This window comes from Pantherophis guttatus, chromosome 1 (assembly GCF_059756535.1).
Source record: "Pantherophis guttatus breed Tessera chromosome 1, ASM5975653v1, whole genome shotgun sequence".
Classification (NCBI taxonomy): domain Eukaryota; kingdom Metazoa; phylum Chordata; class Lepidosauria; order Squamata; family Colubridae; genus Pantherophis; species Pantherophis guttatus.
The window spans coordinates 30,052,162-30,068,341 of record NC_142063.1 but is presented as its reverse complement, the minus strand read 5'-3'; the positions used below and the strand labels follow the sequence as shown (position 1 = coordinate 30,068,341).

Sequence of the window (16,180 nt, the reverse complement as noted above, 5' to 3'; positions counted from 1 at the left end):
GGCCCCAACCCGAGGTGCCTCATGCTGGAGGGGACTGATGGATTAAGATGCATTCTGCTCCTTTCCTTCCCAACTTTTAATTGTTTATTATTACTATTATGATTATTTATTGCTTCAAAGTTTTATTGGCTTTTAATGTTTGTAAGCCAACTAGATCTTTCGCCATGCCCTGAAAACTTTTCTTTTCCATTAAGCAGGGCTGGCGTGAACCCACCCCCCTTTTTAATAGTTATTTAGCTTTTTAGCTTTTAATCTGTCAATGGGTTTTAATTCGAATTGTTTTAAATTTGGGCCGAAGTATGTAATTCTTTTAATAATTTTAAATTTTGTATTGGTATGTGTTTTAGTTCTGGCTGTGCACCGCCCTGAGTCCACTAGGAGAAGGGTGGTATACAAATTGAATAAAATAAATAAAATAATAAATAAGATCATCTTAGTGAGATGGGCAGCAAACAAGAAAAACACACACACAAATAAACAGGCTTTCAAGTTGCCAGCATACAGTATATGGTATGCTGGATTTTGATTTTGAGAGTGTTCCTTGATTAAATCAGGGAGGATTTTCATCTTATGTATTTACTTTACAGAATTTATGTTGGCAGATTTACTAGGTATCTTTTACCATGACATTTGTACTTTCTAAAGGTGGTCTTTGCATCTACCCTTTTAGTGGCCCAATACAGTGGTGGGTTGCTCCCAGTTCTGTCTGGTTCTTTAGAACCGGTAGTAAAATTGGCGGGAAGCTCCGCCCACCCATCCGAACATCATAATTGACAGTCTGCGCACGTGTAGAAGCTTCTGCTGTGAACTGGTAGTAAAGGTAAGTAGAACCCACCCCGGCCCAATAGCAATACCTCTTATGTAACTGGAAAAGTGCAATTGTAAACATCATGGAATTGCTTAACTATATATATTCAGAACCATGTTGTACAAGAACATACATGAAATACAGAAAGGGAGAGCAACTTGACATGAAAATGATTGTGTCTCTCCAATATTTTAATTTATTCAATTAATTATTAAGGCGGTTCTGGCTACGGCAAGCTCTTTCATCAAGTCTGGAATAATTTGCTCCATTTTTATTTTCAGATAAATGATTCATCCACATATTTAAATGTGTAAATGAATCATTTGTATTTATGGCTATATAAATCTGCTGAATATATAAATACATAAATAAATAGGGTGTCAGCATACCTAAGAGTTATTATCCTGATTCAATGAAAATATATATTTGAAAATATATATTTGGAATCTGGAGTCTGAGTTTGCAGACAATTTTCGTAACTGGGTTAAAAAAATCCATGTCCCCAGTACATTTGGCCTGCACATGAATAAACCACAAAATAAATTATCATTAACTTAATAAAAAATGTAGCTACAATGTAATCACAATTGGTTCAGCTTGTACAATATTACATGTATAAAGCAGTACAAAAAAACCGTCTTCATAAGTATCTTTTTTTTCAACTCACAGAGTCTGGTTGAGGCAAAGAAGTGAAGGACACTAGAGAAAATACAATGCATTGTTTTTTTGAAATGTGGCCTTCAACATGTCCCACCAACCTGGTGAGGACCTCAAAATGCTGGAAGTTGTGGCCCAATGCCATAATTCATGGCTTTACAATTTTCAAAAACTGGGTTCATATATTGTGCTAAATCCAGATCAGACCAACTACATGTTCTCTTTTGTAAGTTGTTTGGTCTTACAAAGGATATGAATGGAAGACATATGAACCGTACCTACTCTGAAGTACAGAATAATCCTCTGCCTTAAAGGCAGCATTTTTCAACCTCAGCCACTTTAAGATGTGTGGCCTTCAACTTCAAAATTTGCCTCAGGGAAGTCCACACATCTTAAAGTTAATAAGATTGAGAAACAAGGCAATGTGTGAATGGAGCCATAATTTTTTGATGCCTGTGTGCCATTAGATACCCAAGAAACTGGAATAAGCTCCAGAAATGCCCTCATGAATTCTTGTTTTATACAGAATACCAGGGGTAGGTTGGTAAAGGATGTCTTGAGCATATATATATTTTAAATATTTACTCCGTTTTTCTATTCAATTCAATCCTGCTCTGCAATATTGCAGAATGCTGAATTAAAGCCATTGCTGAAATTAATTCACAGTTAAGACGGCCTGTTTTTCTCTCCTTTCAGAGGAAAAAGAGTTCTCCTTGATCCAAACACACCAAATAAAGAGGCAACACTCCCCAATGTTACAAAATCTTGTATTAATCATCTCCCTTCACTTTCAATATAACGTTGATATGAAACATAGGCATGATTCCTAGTTACATGGAAGGAGAACGAGTAATAAATATATATTGTAGCAAGTTGAAATCACAAGGGTGTTTTCACCAGTAATAACAACAAATTGAAAACTGTACACTTGCAAAGAAATTACAGCATTCCCCAAACATTAGACTTTTTCCCTGCCCCTCCTTCTTCTTCTGATTAATCAGGAAGCTGATACATGTAAACAAACATGCTATTTCCATATATGACAAATTTCTTTTAAAAATATGCATTGCTTGGCAACATTAACTAGGCAAAAATATTTCTTTGTGCACTAACTTTATGCAGGGGAAATACACGCTTCCCCCTAACCAAAATAAAATAAAATAAAACAGAAAGAAAGAGATCAAGACTAAAATGCATGCATGTACAATAGAAGGCTCTTTTTTTCATTTTTGCCGATAGCAGGCATGCAACAAAATGGAAATCCAAGCTGTTTCAGTTGCTTACAGTAGGCATAAATACATAAGGGGTTATATATTAATAAGGGAGGAAGTATTCTGTTTTATTTTTAAACATTTATTAACATTCCTGTTTTCTTGCAATTCCTCCCAGAGGAATACACATTCACCTTTTAAGTAAAGATTAAAGGAATACAAAAAATAAAACTCACTTTGCAAACTTTGATGACTTGTATAAAATCAACTTTAGTGTTATCATAGCTGTGTGCAAATTATACTTTCTACAAGATCTACTCTTTCTACTTCTTAGAATCAGGCACATCCAGAAAACCCTTGATGGGAGAGGCAGGAAGGGGACTGTATTCACTACACGCTACAAGAAAGGTGGACCTGCTACTCTTCTGAACATCTCTTTGTTTCTCTTCCCCATCTCGTCTAGTGAAAACAGAGGATGCAACACTCTTGAAGCCAACACCTAATGAGACAGGGTATGTGCCCGTAGGTCACTCATCCTAAATGAGATGAGGAAGGGGAAACAAGAACATTCAGAACTTCTAATTTAGCTGGTTGAAACCCAGGAGAAGAGAAATGCTAAGAAACGCTTACTGACTGTAAGGTGGGCCCTGGGTTCTAGGGCTAAATCAGAGCATAATTCTGCAGCCACAGACAAGGAAACACCTACAAAGTTGTATGTCTCCCATCAAAACAGTTCTTTGTTCAGGGAATAGAACTGGTCAGCAAGAAACGTTCTTCTGCCTGCTCCCAAGAAAAGACAAGGAAAATAGGGTTGAATCTTGGTTTCAAACTGGAAAAGGTTCCAGTTGCCAAAAAGGAGCAGCAAACGGCACAAAGAAAAATATATTTTTTTCTTGGATATTTTTATTTCTTCGCCTCATCTTAGACAAGAGGAAAAGGCACTGCCAAAGCTCAATGTCTAGAGAATGTAAAGAGGCTGCCTGATGGCAGGCAGTTTGCAATCTTCTTGAGATTGAATACCCAAGCTTGTCCAGAGTAATTTGCAAGATAAAAAGCTTTCATCAGAAGGACAAAAGCAGCAGCTCAAGGTAAGCTCTACCCCTTTCTTACATGCCTACAACTTCACAACTGCATCTACCAAAGCAGTGGAGCTTCCATTGGGACAATGTTGATTACATTACCCATCCACTGGTGACAGCCACTTGCAGATGCCTCTGAGTCTACCACACAAAATGAACACAGGGTCTTGTAACCTATGGATAGGACATTTGCCTTACTGAATGCTAACTCCTCCAATTAATCCTACTCTCTGTTTGTTTATGGAGCTCTATGTGGATGCCCATAAATCTCTTCTTGTGTGAAGCTCCAAAGCCTTTATGTGCTTTAAAGAGCCATTAGATTAGATCAGTGTTTCTCAACCTTGGCAACTTGAAGATGTTTGGACTTCAACTCCCATAATTCCTCAACGAGTATAGCTGGCTAGGAAATTCAGGGAGTTGAAGTCGGCACATCTTTAAGTTGCCAAGGTTGAGAAACACTGGATTAGAGATAACATTTGGATTAGATGCTACAAAACAGAAATACATTCCTTTTTAAACCAAGCTACTAGTCTCAATAAAGTGTGTTTATTATTTAAACAGGCCAAAGTTGAGTATTGATGACCGATTTTTAAATCTCATTAAATAATAATGAGTAACTAGACATTTTGGGCACTGAGCCGGAAAGGCATAAAATGTTATCCTGGCTAATTCACATCGGGCTTCAATAATTGGGAATTTAACAGTGATAATGAGAACGAGTACATGCTGATTGGTGACAAAGCAGCACGTCAAATGGCAATGACCTCCCATCACCATATAATCAGGCTCTTTTCTAAAGGTAATAATTAGCCATAGAACAAGTACTAAGGCCTACAGTTTATTTCTCTGTTGTGAATCACAGTCAAGGACCCTTCAAAATGCTGAACTGCTTTGGGTTGCAGTACAGAAAGTTATCACAGTGCAGAGAGTAAGTGTGAAAATGCTTCACCCACTGCATTACCGGATTTTTCCTCGTCAACTACTATTCCCTCAAATAAATTTCAAAGCAGCATAAAAACTAGAATTCATCCCCTTACCCTCACACCCCCAATTATGTTACATAAATTTGTATTTCCCCATTCAACAAGTGTCATAAATCACTAGAAAGAAAAGCACCAATATAAATTTCATACATGATAACCGCATAGTAAAAGTTATCTCTCGCAGAGCAGGCAGAGGTATCCAGCTTACACACTCTTGTAATGAGAACAAGAAAAAAAAATAGAACACACATTTCTATGTAGTGAAATAGTTTGCATTTTCTGAAACTATTATATAATTGCTTATTATAAAACAGTTGCATTGAGCAATAAATGGTAAATACAAAAACGAAAGGCACTGCCACTTTTTAAAAAAATACTAAACATTTGACTTCCATGGCCTTCAGCATGCAACTATTTTTTTTTTATAAATACATTTAATTTTATTTTGGATAGTTGAGTTTTTTTTTTTTTTTAATCTTCTGTGTTTTCTACCTGCACTCAATACAGGATTTCAGAGGAAGGGATGGTGGCTTCTAAAATGTATCTGAAGCCTCTGTTCATTACACAAGATACAAAAAACATGCTCAACTTAGCAATGTACCTACACACAGTGTTCATGGAAAATAAGTTCTCTTTTCCAAAGGGGGGAAAAATAGAAGAAGAAAAAATGCATATGGTTATTAACACCAGAATTTTACATGGGTACCAGCCATAGCAAGTTATGTCACATGTCTATCCAAAATAATATATTTTAATAATCAGATAACCTCTGTTTTCTATATTCAGCAAAGGAATAAATAAACATTTCAAATCTGTTAAGTATTTTGACCAGATTTCCTTAACGTGGTGCTCTCCAGACACACGTGGACTAAAGCAGGGGTATCCAATCTTGACAACTTGAAGACCTGTGGACTTCGATTCCCAGAATTCCACAGCCAGATCGGATGTGAATTCTGGAAGTTGAATTCCACAAATCTTCAAGTTTTTAAGATTGAACAGCTCTGGACTAAAGCTTCCTTAATCTACAATAGCACCCTGATTTTGAGGAACAACTTATTTTTTTTACTTCTCCTCCCCCCCAGCCCAGATTCCTGCATGAGTACATAGTTTATAGACTTCCAAAATAGTCAAGTCTACAGAACTGTTCCCTCAGTTTCTACATCCAAATTATTTTCTACACCATTCCACCTGCTTTCCCGACGATTATCCTACCGCAACCAATTAGCCTATTTTACACAGCAGCTTCACCTAACCTGGTCTCTTCCAGATATGTTGTACTACAACTCCCAGAATTTCTCACTGCTATGGCCATATATACACACACCATGCTGGTTGGGAATTTGCAATGAATCCACAGTTGGGAAAGGCTGATCTACAGCAATGAACAAGTATGTGAATCCATCAATTGCAAAACAACCTATGCCTAAAACTAGCCTAGCAGATTATGTCTTTTCTCAGGTGCCTTAAAAATCACTTTCCAAAATCTTTCCTCCAACACTGCACTCCTTCTTTACTAAACGTAAAAACATTTCCTTTTATGTTAACAGGCATTCTAGTAAACATAAAGCAAAGCAAAAGGGTATTTTGGCACTTTTTATTCAGAAATACCAGTTTTAATTCTTTAAAATACTGCTATCTAAAACCCATTATGATCTCTCTTCTGTTTATAGCCTCAATTAAAAAAAAATAAAATAAAACAATAACAGAGTTTGAGAAGCAGTCCTTTAGCTTCTTCCCTTTTCTAACCAAAAAGCAGCAGCAGTAGCAGCAGCAAATGTTTGGCACTATGTTAGGTTTGATTAGGTGGAAAAAAATATCTACTATCAAAAACGGATTCTGTGTTTGGGGGAAGAAAAGAAAACCCACAGTAATTTGCACTACAGACTTAATGAAATAGGCCTGACTGCATCATATTTTGGGCATGTCCACTTTCACGCTGGCTGCACTCTTATGTCTTTGAACCCTGGAAAATTTGCCTCTGTATTGGAGTTGAAATTAAAGAACCATGGAAAGGGACACATAACTGGAAAGGGAGGGAGTATTCCTATTTAGCAGTACTTTCAAACCAATTTAAATCTGTAGCATAGGCTTCATTATGACAAATCTTCAGCACCTTCACAAAACTACAATTCCTAGTGCAAGAAGCCATGATAATGCAACCAGTTTCAAACTGGATTACTGTTCACTATATACAGTTTGTTGCTTGGCATTCTCTCTCACACACACAATCTTTCCCTCTCTCTCACACCCACCCACCCAAGAACTAAGGATGCATCTTTGGGTAAGAAGATGTATGGGTATTTTTCTTCCACAGGAGGAACAGGAAGTTATTATACCAAAATGTAATTTTGTTATTGAATAGATTGGACAGTTATCATAGAGCTGAAGCATCAATTATTTCTGCACTGTTATGATCAAAAATACTGATTTCTAAATGGCACCTTATCACTTGCTATTATCTGGTAGGTGATGCATTGGAACAGATTGCATTTTCATGCATGCACATATATCTGTTTAAAAGCAGTCTCTTCCTCTCAGCACATAATTAGTATAGAAGTGGAAAAATGTGGGTTAAAGCAGAGACCAGCATGAGGGTTCTCTGTTTGTGAGCATAGCTAAAGTCCTCAGCATTTTGGCCTTGCTGGTAATTGGCAGGTTTAAGGTGTTAACTAAATATCTTTGCTCATAGAGGCTTAAGGCACCTTATTTTTCCCTTTAATTTTCTCTAGGGTCAAATCAGCCTGTAGAGATGCTTGGAAGCAATTGCAGCTGGTGCACACTGTTATTCATTTTTGGATTACAACACAACAGTTGTGAGGCTGCAATCATAATGCTATTTTGCTAATTGTTTCTTAGTTGTTATCTAGATAACGCTTTGGAACAGGGGTAGAGTTAGGGGTGGAACAGATGTTGTAAATTTGCTTCCCTAACTTCTGAATTCCAAATGCTACCAAACCAAGATCAAGAAGAAATCTTCATGGTGTATATACCTCTGCTTTTTCATAAAAAAATATATGTTTAGAGCAATGTTCTCTAAGATGATACTAACTTTCATAAAGCTATTCTTGAGCATCCCAATGCTCAAGATGTCAATGCCAAATTTCAATGAAGCACCTTTAAAATTCTATCTCTCTCATTCACACAAAATCAAAGGAACAAAACCCTCTCTTCAACTTTTCTTCTTTCTGCTCTACAACATTTCTTTGGCATCCTGCTCTGGCCCAGCTTGGAAAGTCAAGAAAAAAGTTATAAGTGTCTGAAATTCTCTAGAAACTTGACATTATTTAAAAAGGCAAAACCTGCTATGACGCCAAAAAGAAAAAAAAAATTATACACACACGCGCACGCACACGCACACGCACACACACACAGGTACCATGCAAAAGATCTATTATTAATGGCAAAATGAGAAGGAAAGTGGGAATCCCTGGTTCCTCCAAGATCAGAAGGCTTTGACTTGCTTCTAGCCAAAACTGCTGGTATCCCTTCCTTCTGGGGGCGCCCTTATCCCAGCCACTAGATGTCTCAAGAGATTTTATTTGCACCACATACATACAATCTCATACAGGAATTTGGCAATTGGGACTGGGGCACTGGTAGTTTCCCAGAGCAGCAGGGATTTTGGCCATGCAAGATGGCTCTCCAGGACAAGTGTGGAAACTAGGCTGGCTTTACCCCATTGTTTCTCTGCAGAAGAAGGAAGGTGGAGTTTGAAGCATGTGCAACATGCTCTTTTCTATCCGCCTTCATATGTAAACAATGCTCAGGATTCAAAGCTAGTTTTTTTAATGTAACTGAGGCAAAACCAATTGGCCTTTTGAGTTTCCTTTCTATCCCACTCAATGAAACCACAGCTCCCATTGTGGTTTGAATGTCAGTGAAATACAGCTCATATTTACAGACAAACAATGTGCAAGTCCCTTCTTCTTGACCATACGTCAATAATATACTTAAAGGTCTCCTTCTTCATACAGAAGACTTGCATCAAACACCCCCCCCCCATTTCCACTGGAGACCTCCTGCCTATTCCCTTGCTATTAAGATGCCTGCCCTTAGATACTTTTAAGACATGCACCGGGATGCCAGCCCTTAGGTGAAGTCCCCCAACTTGTTTTGTTTACTCCAAGTTGTTGTTTTTGTGTGTATGTGCTATCTCTGATGACACAATTGCTGTGTTGCTTCTGACATAACCATTAAGATAAGCAGCCCTTCACAATGGAAACAGAGATGGAGAAGAGAGAGAAGGCAGAAAGAAGAACAGAAGGAAACAGCAATGAAAGGATGCAATGTATCTCCAGGGATCCTTAGCATGACAAGGGACTCATCATGAAATCTACCACTGGTCCAGCAGCCAAATTTTCTCACGGCCAGCGTTGTCACTGCAGATTCTTCCATCTTCTAGATAGTTGAGGTTCTGTCAACACCATCTGTAAGGATTTGGACATTGTTAGATAACCCATTGCCCAAAAGGAACAGCAGATGGCTTTCCAATTCAGAAGCAAGGAGGATAGAGTAATGCAAAGACCTGCCCTTTTTTTTGTGAAGTAAGGCATGAGCCTTGGTGGCGCAGCAGACTAAACTGCTGTTAAAGTAGCACTTAGCTGCCAGCTGCCTGCAATTACTGCGGGTTCAATTCTCACCAGGCTCAAGGTTGACTCAGCCTTCCATCCTTCCGAGGTAGGTAAAATGGTTTGTGGGGGCAATAAGTTGACTTTGTATAAAATAGAACACCGCTTTGGGGGGCCAAAAAGCCCTACTACGCAGTTATATACAAAGGTATGAAGGCTATTGCTTAATGCATTGTAAGCTGCCCTGAGTCTCCGGAAAAGGGCGGCATATAAATCGAACTAATAAATAAAATAAATAAATAAATGAATGTTTCCACCCCTTCCCACCAAGTCCTTCCTCTGATACATCTGGCAATGAGGATCATAGGTAAAAATACAGCCCACTGGGAAATATCTCCTATCCATCACAAGTCTTTCTCCAACAAAGCAATGCTGGGAGAAACTGCAAATGGATAAATTGCAGTGCTATCCCAATATTACTTTGGTTTCTCTTGGGAAGATGTTGAATCAGATGGTCAGGTTAAATCAATCAAAGTAGACTTTCCAGATTGGGAGGTTGGCAGTACTGCCTCCTGAGTTGCCACAATATCCAGGATGTTGCTCAATAGTAACCACAAAAAGCTAAATATTTGTACATGGCCAAGCCTTTGCAAGAATATCTAATCTCATTAGATTTCAGTATTTCCATAGGAAAGCTTGCAAGAGAAGATCACCCCAAAAATAACATTGTAACTTTAATGATGAGGAGACACAGCTTTATACAAAATCAAATAATGGCACATACTGCCTCAAAAGGCCAATCATTCCTACGGTAGCTCTGGCATCATCTTTTTTTTTTTTTAATTTGATTTATATGCCGCCCTTCTCCGAAGACTCAGGGCGGCTTACAATGTGCTCAGCAATAGCCTTCATCCTTTTGTATATATTTATACAAAGTCAGCTTATTGTCCCCACAAACTGGGTCCCCATTTCACCTACCTTAGAAAGGATGGAAGGCTGAGTCAACCTTGAGCCTTGGTGAGATTCGAACCCTGCAGTAATTGCAGGCAGCTGGTCTTAATAACCAGCTTAATAACAGGGTGCCTTAAACCCTTGTACTACCAAGGCTCTTGGTAGACTGGTATCTTGGTATCTTGAAGACTGATTCCCAGAAAGGAAGTGAAGTAACAATCATTCTAATCAATTGGATTCAGTGGGGACTTGAACAAGACAAATCGAGACAAGAGCAGGAATCCTTTTCTGTCCCAAACTCATTCCTGTTCCAATTTGTTCAGCATTGCAATATTATGTGAATGAGATACCATTCTACGTGCCATTATGGGGACAATGCTTCAGCAAATCCAACAGATGGCGATCTATGACTAGTAGCAAAAAGAACACCAAAGCACATTCATTCATCCATCCACTCATCCAAAACAACCCTTGTAACTCCATCAAAATCACTGTGTGGATTTGCCTTTAATAACAAGTAGTTGTTAACCTTCTGACACCAGCTTCTTTCCCTCCTTTCTCTTGGTAGCTCCTCAAGAAAAGAATAAAATACTTTTTACCAGGTAAGGCTTATTGCTCAGCTATTCTAATACAATCAGTGTCTTTTAGCTAGAATTGATAGACAACGAACCTGGGATTATCTACAGGCAGGAGGTAATGATGTGGTTCCTTTCCTATGTACTGGAGTGGATAAACAAAGGTTCAATTTATTTATTAAAGTTGTTTTTTTTTTAAAAAAATCACTAGTTGCACTATGTATTTTATTAGTGACCATTTTACACTTGGACAGTTGGTAGCTTTATAATTGTCACCTTAAAGAACCTTGTGGCTTTCTCTGTTTTAAGATAAATGTCTTCATTCAGCAGTACAAATTTCTATTTGGTGGCTTTCAACTGCATCAAAGACTGGTTCACACATTGTGCTAAACCAGTGCTTCTCAACCTTGGAAGCTTGAAGATGGGTGGACTTCAACTCCCAGAATCCCCCAGCCAGCGCTGCTGGCTGGGGGATTCTGGGAGTTGAAGTCCACCCATCTTCAAGCTTCCAAGGTTGAGAAACACTGTGCTAAACAATGGTTTTTGTGACCATGATTGAACAGAATAAACCACAGCTGGCTTGATTCTGATACACAAGGCATCCTTTATCATCCTCAGTGTCCAAAAGAAGCCACAATACTGTGTGTCCTCGTGATGAACCATGCCTCTATCTCTCAATACTTTCTACTGTGTATCTTTAAAGTGCATCAATAGATCTGGGCTGCAAAAAGCTGGACAACCCCTAGATGACAGAGAAGTTAAAACTTTTCTGTATGTCTTCAATATTATCTAGTCATTATTGATGAATACGGTAGTCTTTTTGCAGCTTAGATCTGGTAGCCCTACACTGGACAACTTCAAAGAGGGCAAAAGAAATGGAAAGGAGCCGCTGTCTATTTAAACTTTGGAGCCACTGTCTATTTAAACTTCACCTCCTGCCTCCCCCCTTCCTTCTAACTCCCAAACCTGCATAATGTTCTCCATTTAGCACAGGAACGAGACAGAGGAAATACTTTTGAAGTCTGCTGGTACGGCTGTGGCTTGTAAGTTACGTAAGCACATATGGAGGAGACACACAGTGGGTTTTGTTAAGGATGGAGACAGCTGGTCCATCCTTAGTCCCACAACTATATTTAATCGTCGCCTATTCCAAGGCCAGCTATTAAGGTTCTCCTTGTTAATGTGGTTAGTCAAACAAACGTTTGTGGGTCCAATATCTAGCTTTCATTTCTTCTACTGTTTTTTCCTAACAGAAAAAAAACCCATCCTATCTTGCTTAATGTTCATGTGGAAAAAAAATCAGTTCAAACAATCCTTTTCTCTCTCTTTAAGATGTTATGTAGAGGACAATCCCTGCTTGATCTTTCCAGAATAAAAACAATGTATAGGGAGCAGAGTCTTGTTATGAAATATCTCAGCAAGTTGTCTTTTAAAAGCAAAAGAAGGTTTTTTCCCCTTCCTTTTCTACCAACCCAACTGAAGTTCTTTTAGAAACCAGGAAAATCTCAGGACATTTGCACATACAATAATGAAATGAATTTGCCGTTATATTATTATTTTTATTTATATCTTCCCTTCAATATTTTTACAAATAACTCAAGGTGGCAAACATATCCAACACACCTTCTTCTTCCTCTTTTCCCCATAACAACCCTGTGAGGTGGGTTGGGTTGAGAGTGAATGATTTTGTATCATGAATGTAAAAACCATCAGCTTCATCTCCTTTCTGGTTACACATTAAAATTCTGATTCATCTTCTAGGGGTCTCCTGTTTGGATTTCTACTGCTTTTATTGATTTTAGCAACGGTTGCTCCTAATGAATGTTTTCAGGACTGTTTGTAGGATATGGGCCAAAATGGAAGATGGTGGCCATGATGGTTTGAGAAAAGCTCTGCATGCTTTTATTTATGTGTGAAACATTTTTAAAAAGGCAGAGTTTTGAATGCACTGTTATGGCTACTTTTTTTTTTTTTTTAACCATGCCCTGTGGATACCCTTGAGTGTTTTTAGTATTTGTTTTAACTCTATGTGAATTTACTCTTCTTATAATTGATGCATTAAGCTCATTGAGTAGATGGGATGGAAAATACTGATAACCATGATAAATATTAGGATTGTGCATACCACTTGAAGAGACAAAGCAACCCTCTGAATCAAATCTTGAAGCCTTGACCTGGATGCTTCCAGACCAGTGGCGGGTTGCCCCCGCTTCGGACCGGTTCTATAGAACCGGTAGTAAAACCAGAAGGAGGCTCCGCCCACCCACCCCGATGTCATCAAAACGCTTCTGCGCATGCGCGGCCCCGTTGTGAACCGGTAGAAAAGGTAAGTAGAACCCACCCCTGTTCCAGACCAACCTGAGACATAGATAATGGGCAGATGATAGATGAGGAATATGATCTACTGGAGAAAGTGGCAACATACTCTATTTGTCTATGGAGTTGTTTATGGAGATTCCCGGTCATCCAAGTCATGGTCGTTCCAAAGGTGCTTTTTCAAGAGGCCACTGGACTTTCTGTCTGAAGAAGTTTCTTGGATGAGAAGCAAAACAGCTTCAAAGAAAAACCAGAAAGTCTAGATGCCTCTTCAAAAAGCACCTTTGGGACAAACAAGCTCTAGTATTTTTCCAGAAACACAGACATTCCCAATCAGGACAAAGTCAACATTATACTGGCAGGTGAACCCCCAGGTTGGAAGCAACTTGATGAGCTATTGGGGAAGATCAGAGAACAAGTACAAATAGCACTAATGCTTCTAATGTGGTTGGATTAAAGCTGAATTAATGTCCAGCTGCTGATGTGCCTAATGGAGAAGGAAAGTCTGAAACTGCAAAGATTACCACTCCGATGGCAAAAGTAAGAGTTTGCATACATGCAGCTTTCAAATATTAAATCCCTATTACCCACGTAGCAGGAGTCTGAGCCTTGGGGATCACAGTATCAGAAAGGCTTGATGCAATTTTAATCTGAGCATAAAAGAGAGAAGAAAAAAATAATAGCTTTTACCTCCTAGGGCATGTTCAGTCATACTCAGGCACAAGGACTCCAGCCTATTATTGATATCGGGTTCTGTCACTGGGACTTGGAACTCTGCAAAGATAACGAGAGGACTAAATATAGCAGATGAGAACTGCCACTATTATTTGAAAGGTTTTTCCTCTAGCTAAATAGAACTTTAGGGTATAGCTATTGCAAGGTGTGATTTTTTTTAAGGAAAAAAAGAGGACTTTCTCACTTTAGGCTCAACAAAAATTCTCTCAATTCTTCTAGATAATTTTGAAGCAATCTGAAGATGGTATAATCCCACCAGCAAGGGACAATTAACTCTAGCCAAGGAGATGAATTATAATAAGATTTCAATTCCTTGCAATACCTATGTCTACCAAAGAGGCTAATTAAGACAGAAGACAACAACATGCTATGGAGAAAGATGCACAATTGGGCACAGAAACAAATGGATGAATAAAACACTTTCAATTTTTTAAAAATAAAGTTAGGAACAAATTGTGCTTTTGTTCACGGAGTTCACAGAGACTGAGCCAATTTGACGCCACCTCTAACTTTCCTCTTGTTCACAATACTTGACATCTTACGATGAGATCTTTCTCCAGAATTCACCATTCAAATCCCTGTTACAAAAATCTAGAAGCTGATTGCTCCATATCCCTAACTTTTCAGTATATTCCCAGGACATGGTAAGTCATAATGAGGTTTATTTCATTCTGACTTCATTCTGTGTAACTCCCAGCCATTATGAACTCTAAATGATACCATAAATCATTTATTTATTTGTGATTTGTTAGCATCCTGCATGGTATCTGCAAATCATTAATTCAATTTAGCATGATTTTTGAACTCTGCTAAGTGGGGCTTAATAAACTATGGTTAAATAAGTCATAGTTTAACATGATATTCCTTGTAAATATCCCCACTTATTTCAACAGAAACAATTAAAGAGGGTAGAGCCCAGTAACAACTTTTGGGAATCAAAATTGTTTTTCCCAAAACTTGAAGAGGATTTGTTGCTGGCAGGGTTTGCCCCTTCCATCAGCATTTTTTTGTGGGAATAGTTCTCTATAAGTAAATAATGAATTTATTCCCATCTCACCTAGAGGCGATTCTAGGTGGATTACAACCAAATAAACTGATAATACATTAAACACGATAAAACATTAAAATAGTAAATATTAATAAACTAATGCTGTGCCAGAATCTGTACATGTAGTCCTTGACTTGCAACCATTTGTTTAGTGACCGTTTGAAGTTACAATAGCACTGAAAAAAGTGACTTATGACCATTTTCACATTTACAATTGATGCAGCAGCCCATGGTCATAGGATCAAAATTTAGATGCAACTGGCATGCATGTATGATGGCTGCAGAGTCCAGGGTCATGGGATCACTTTGTGTGATCTTTTGACAAGCAAAGTCAATGGGGAATCCAGATTCAATTAACAACTGTGTTACTTAACAATCGCAGTGATTCACTTAACAACTGTGGCAAGAAAGGTCGTAAAATGAGGCAAAATTCACTTAACAGCTGCCTTGCTTAGCAATGGACATTTTGGGTTCAATTGTGGTCATAAGTCGAGGACGATCTGTATTGCAATTTCTTAAGTTTCTTTTCCCATGAATTAGGCTCCTGTTTTTCTATCTTATTTTCAAGATGCCTCAGAATTTCTTTTGAATTTCTCCAAATAGTGTTTTACTGGGTTCTTGGAAGGGACAGTAATGTTATTGTTGGCGTTATTTTCTATTATCCTTCTTATTCTTACCATTTTAAGGTCTCCCTCACTGCCCCCATTTCCCAGTCTGAAAAAGCTCCATGGAAGGAGTTCCCTCATGAAGTTTTCCTAGAGCAGGGGGTGTCCAACCTTGGCAACTTTAAGACTTGTGGACTTCAACTCCCAGAATTCTTTAGCCAGCTTTTTAAAGTTGCCAAAGTTGGAGACCCCTGTCCTAGAGGGTTTAAAGGAAAAGCGGGAAGCCAGTGGGATGGCTCCTATCTGTTGGCCTCCTCATAACTAAGTTTATTTATTTATTGTGATTTATTCAAGATTTGTTCAAGAACACCCTAGCTCACTCTGAGAATTTCATCAAAATGCACAATTTCTCCACAATAAATTCAATGAAAATTTGTTTCATCAAAGTAAATAGGAGCTGGTACCAAAAAACTCAAGATAATTTTCCTGCATTACGCTAAAAATAACCACTATACAAATCATGACAGATGACTATTAATCCAGAGTTCAATAGTGATTTGTTTTTCAGCTCAAGAGGAAAATTACCTATTTCTATTCAACCTGACACAAAAGGTGGGGTGGGGGAAGAGTTCATCCCTTTCTAG

General features: G+C 38.3%; 1 protein-coding gene across 3 annotated transcripts in view; it reads right to left on the bottom strand.

The window, feature by feature from the left end:
* Nucleotides 1-5,176: 5,176 nt before the first annotated feature.
* The window catches only part of SAMD4A (sterile alpha motif domain containing 4A), a 147,031-nt gene continuing 136,027 nt past the window's right edge, over nucleotides 5,177-16,180 (bottom strand). For all 3 annotated transcript variants that reach the window (XM_034433415.3, XM_034433414.3, XM_034433416.3), the window contains 2 exons: nucleotides 13,839-13,922; nucleotides 5,177-9,165 (listed from right to left, as the gene is read on the bottom strand). In XM_034433415.3, coding sequence (XP_034289306.2) covers nucleotides 9,137-9,165; nucleotides 13,839-13,922 — 113 coding nt within the window. In that variant the 3' untranslated portion in view covers nucleotides 5,177-9,136. The remainder of the gene's footprint in view (nucleotides 9,166-13,838; nucleotides 13,923-16,180) is intronic.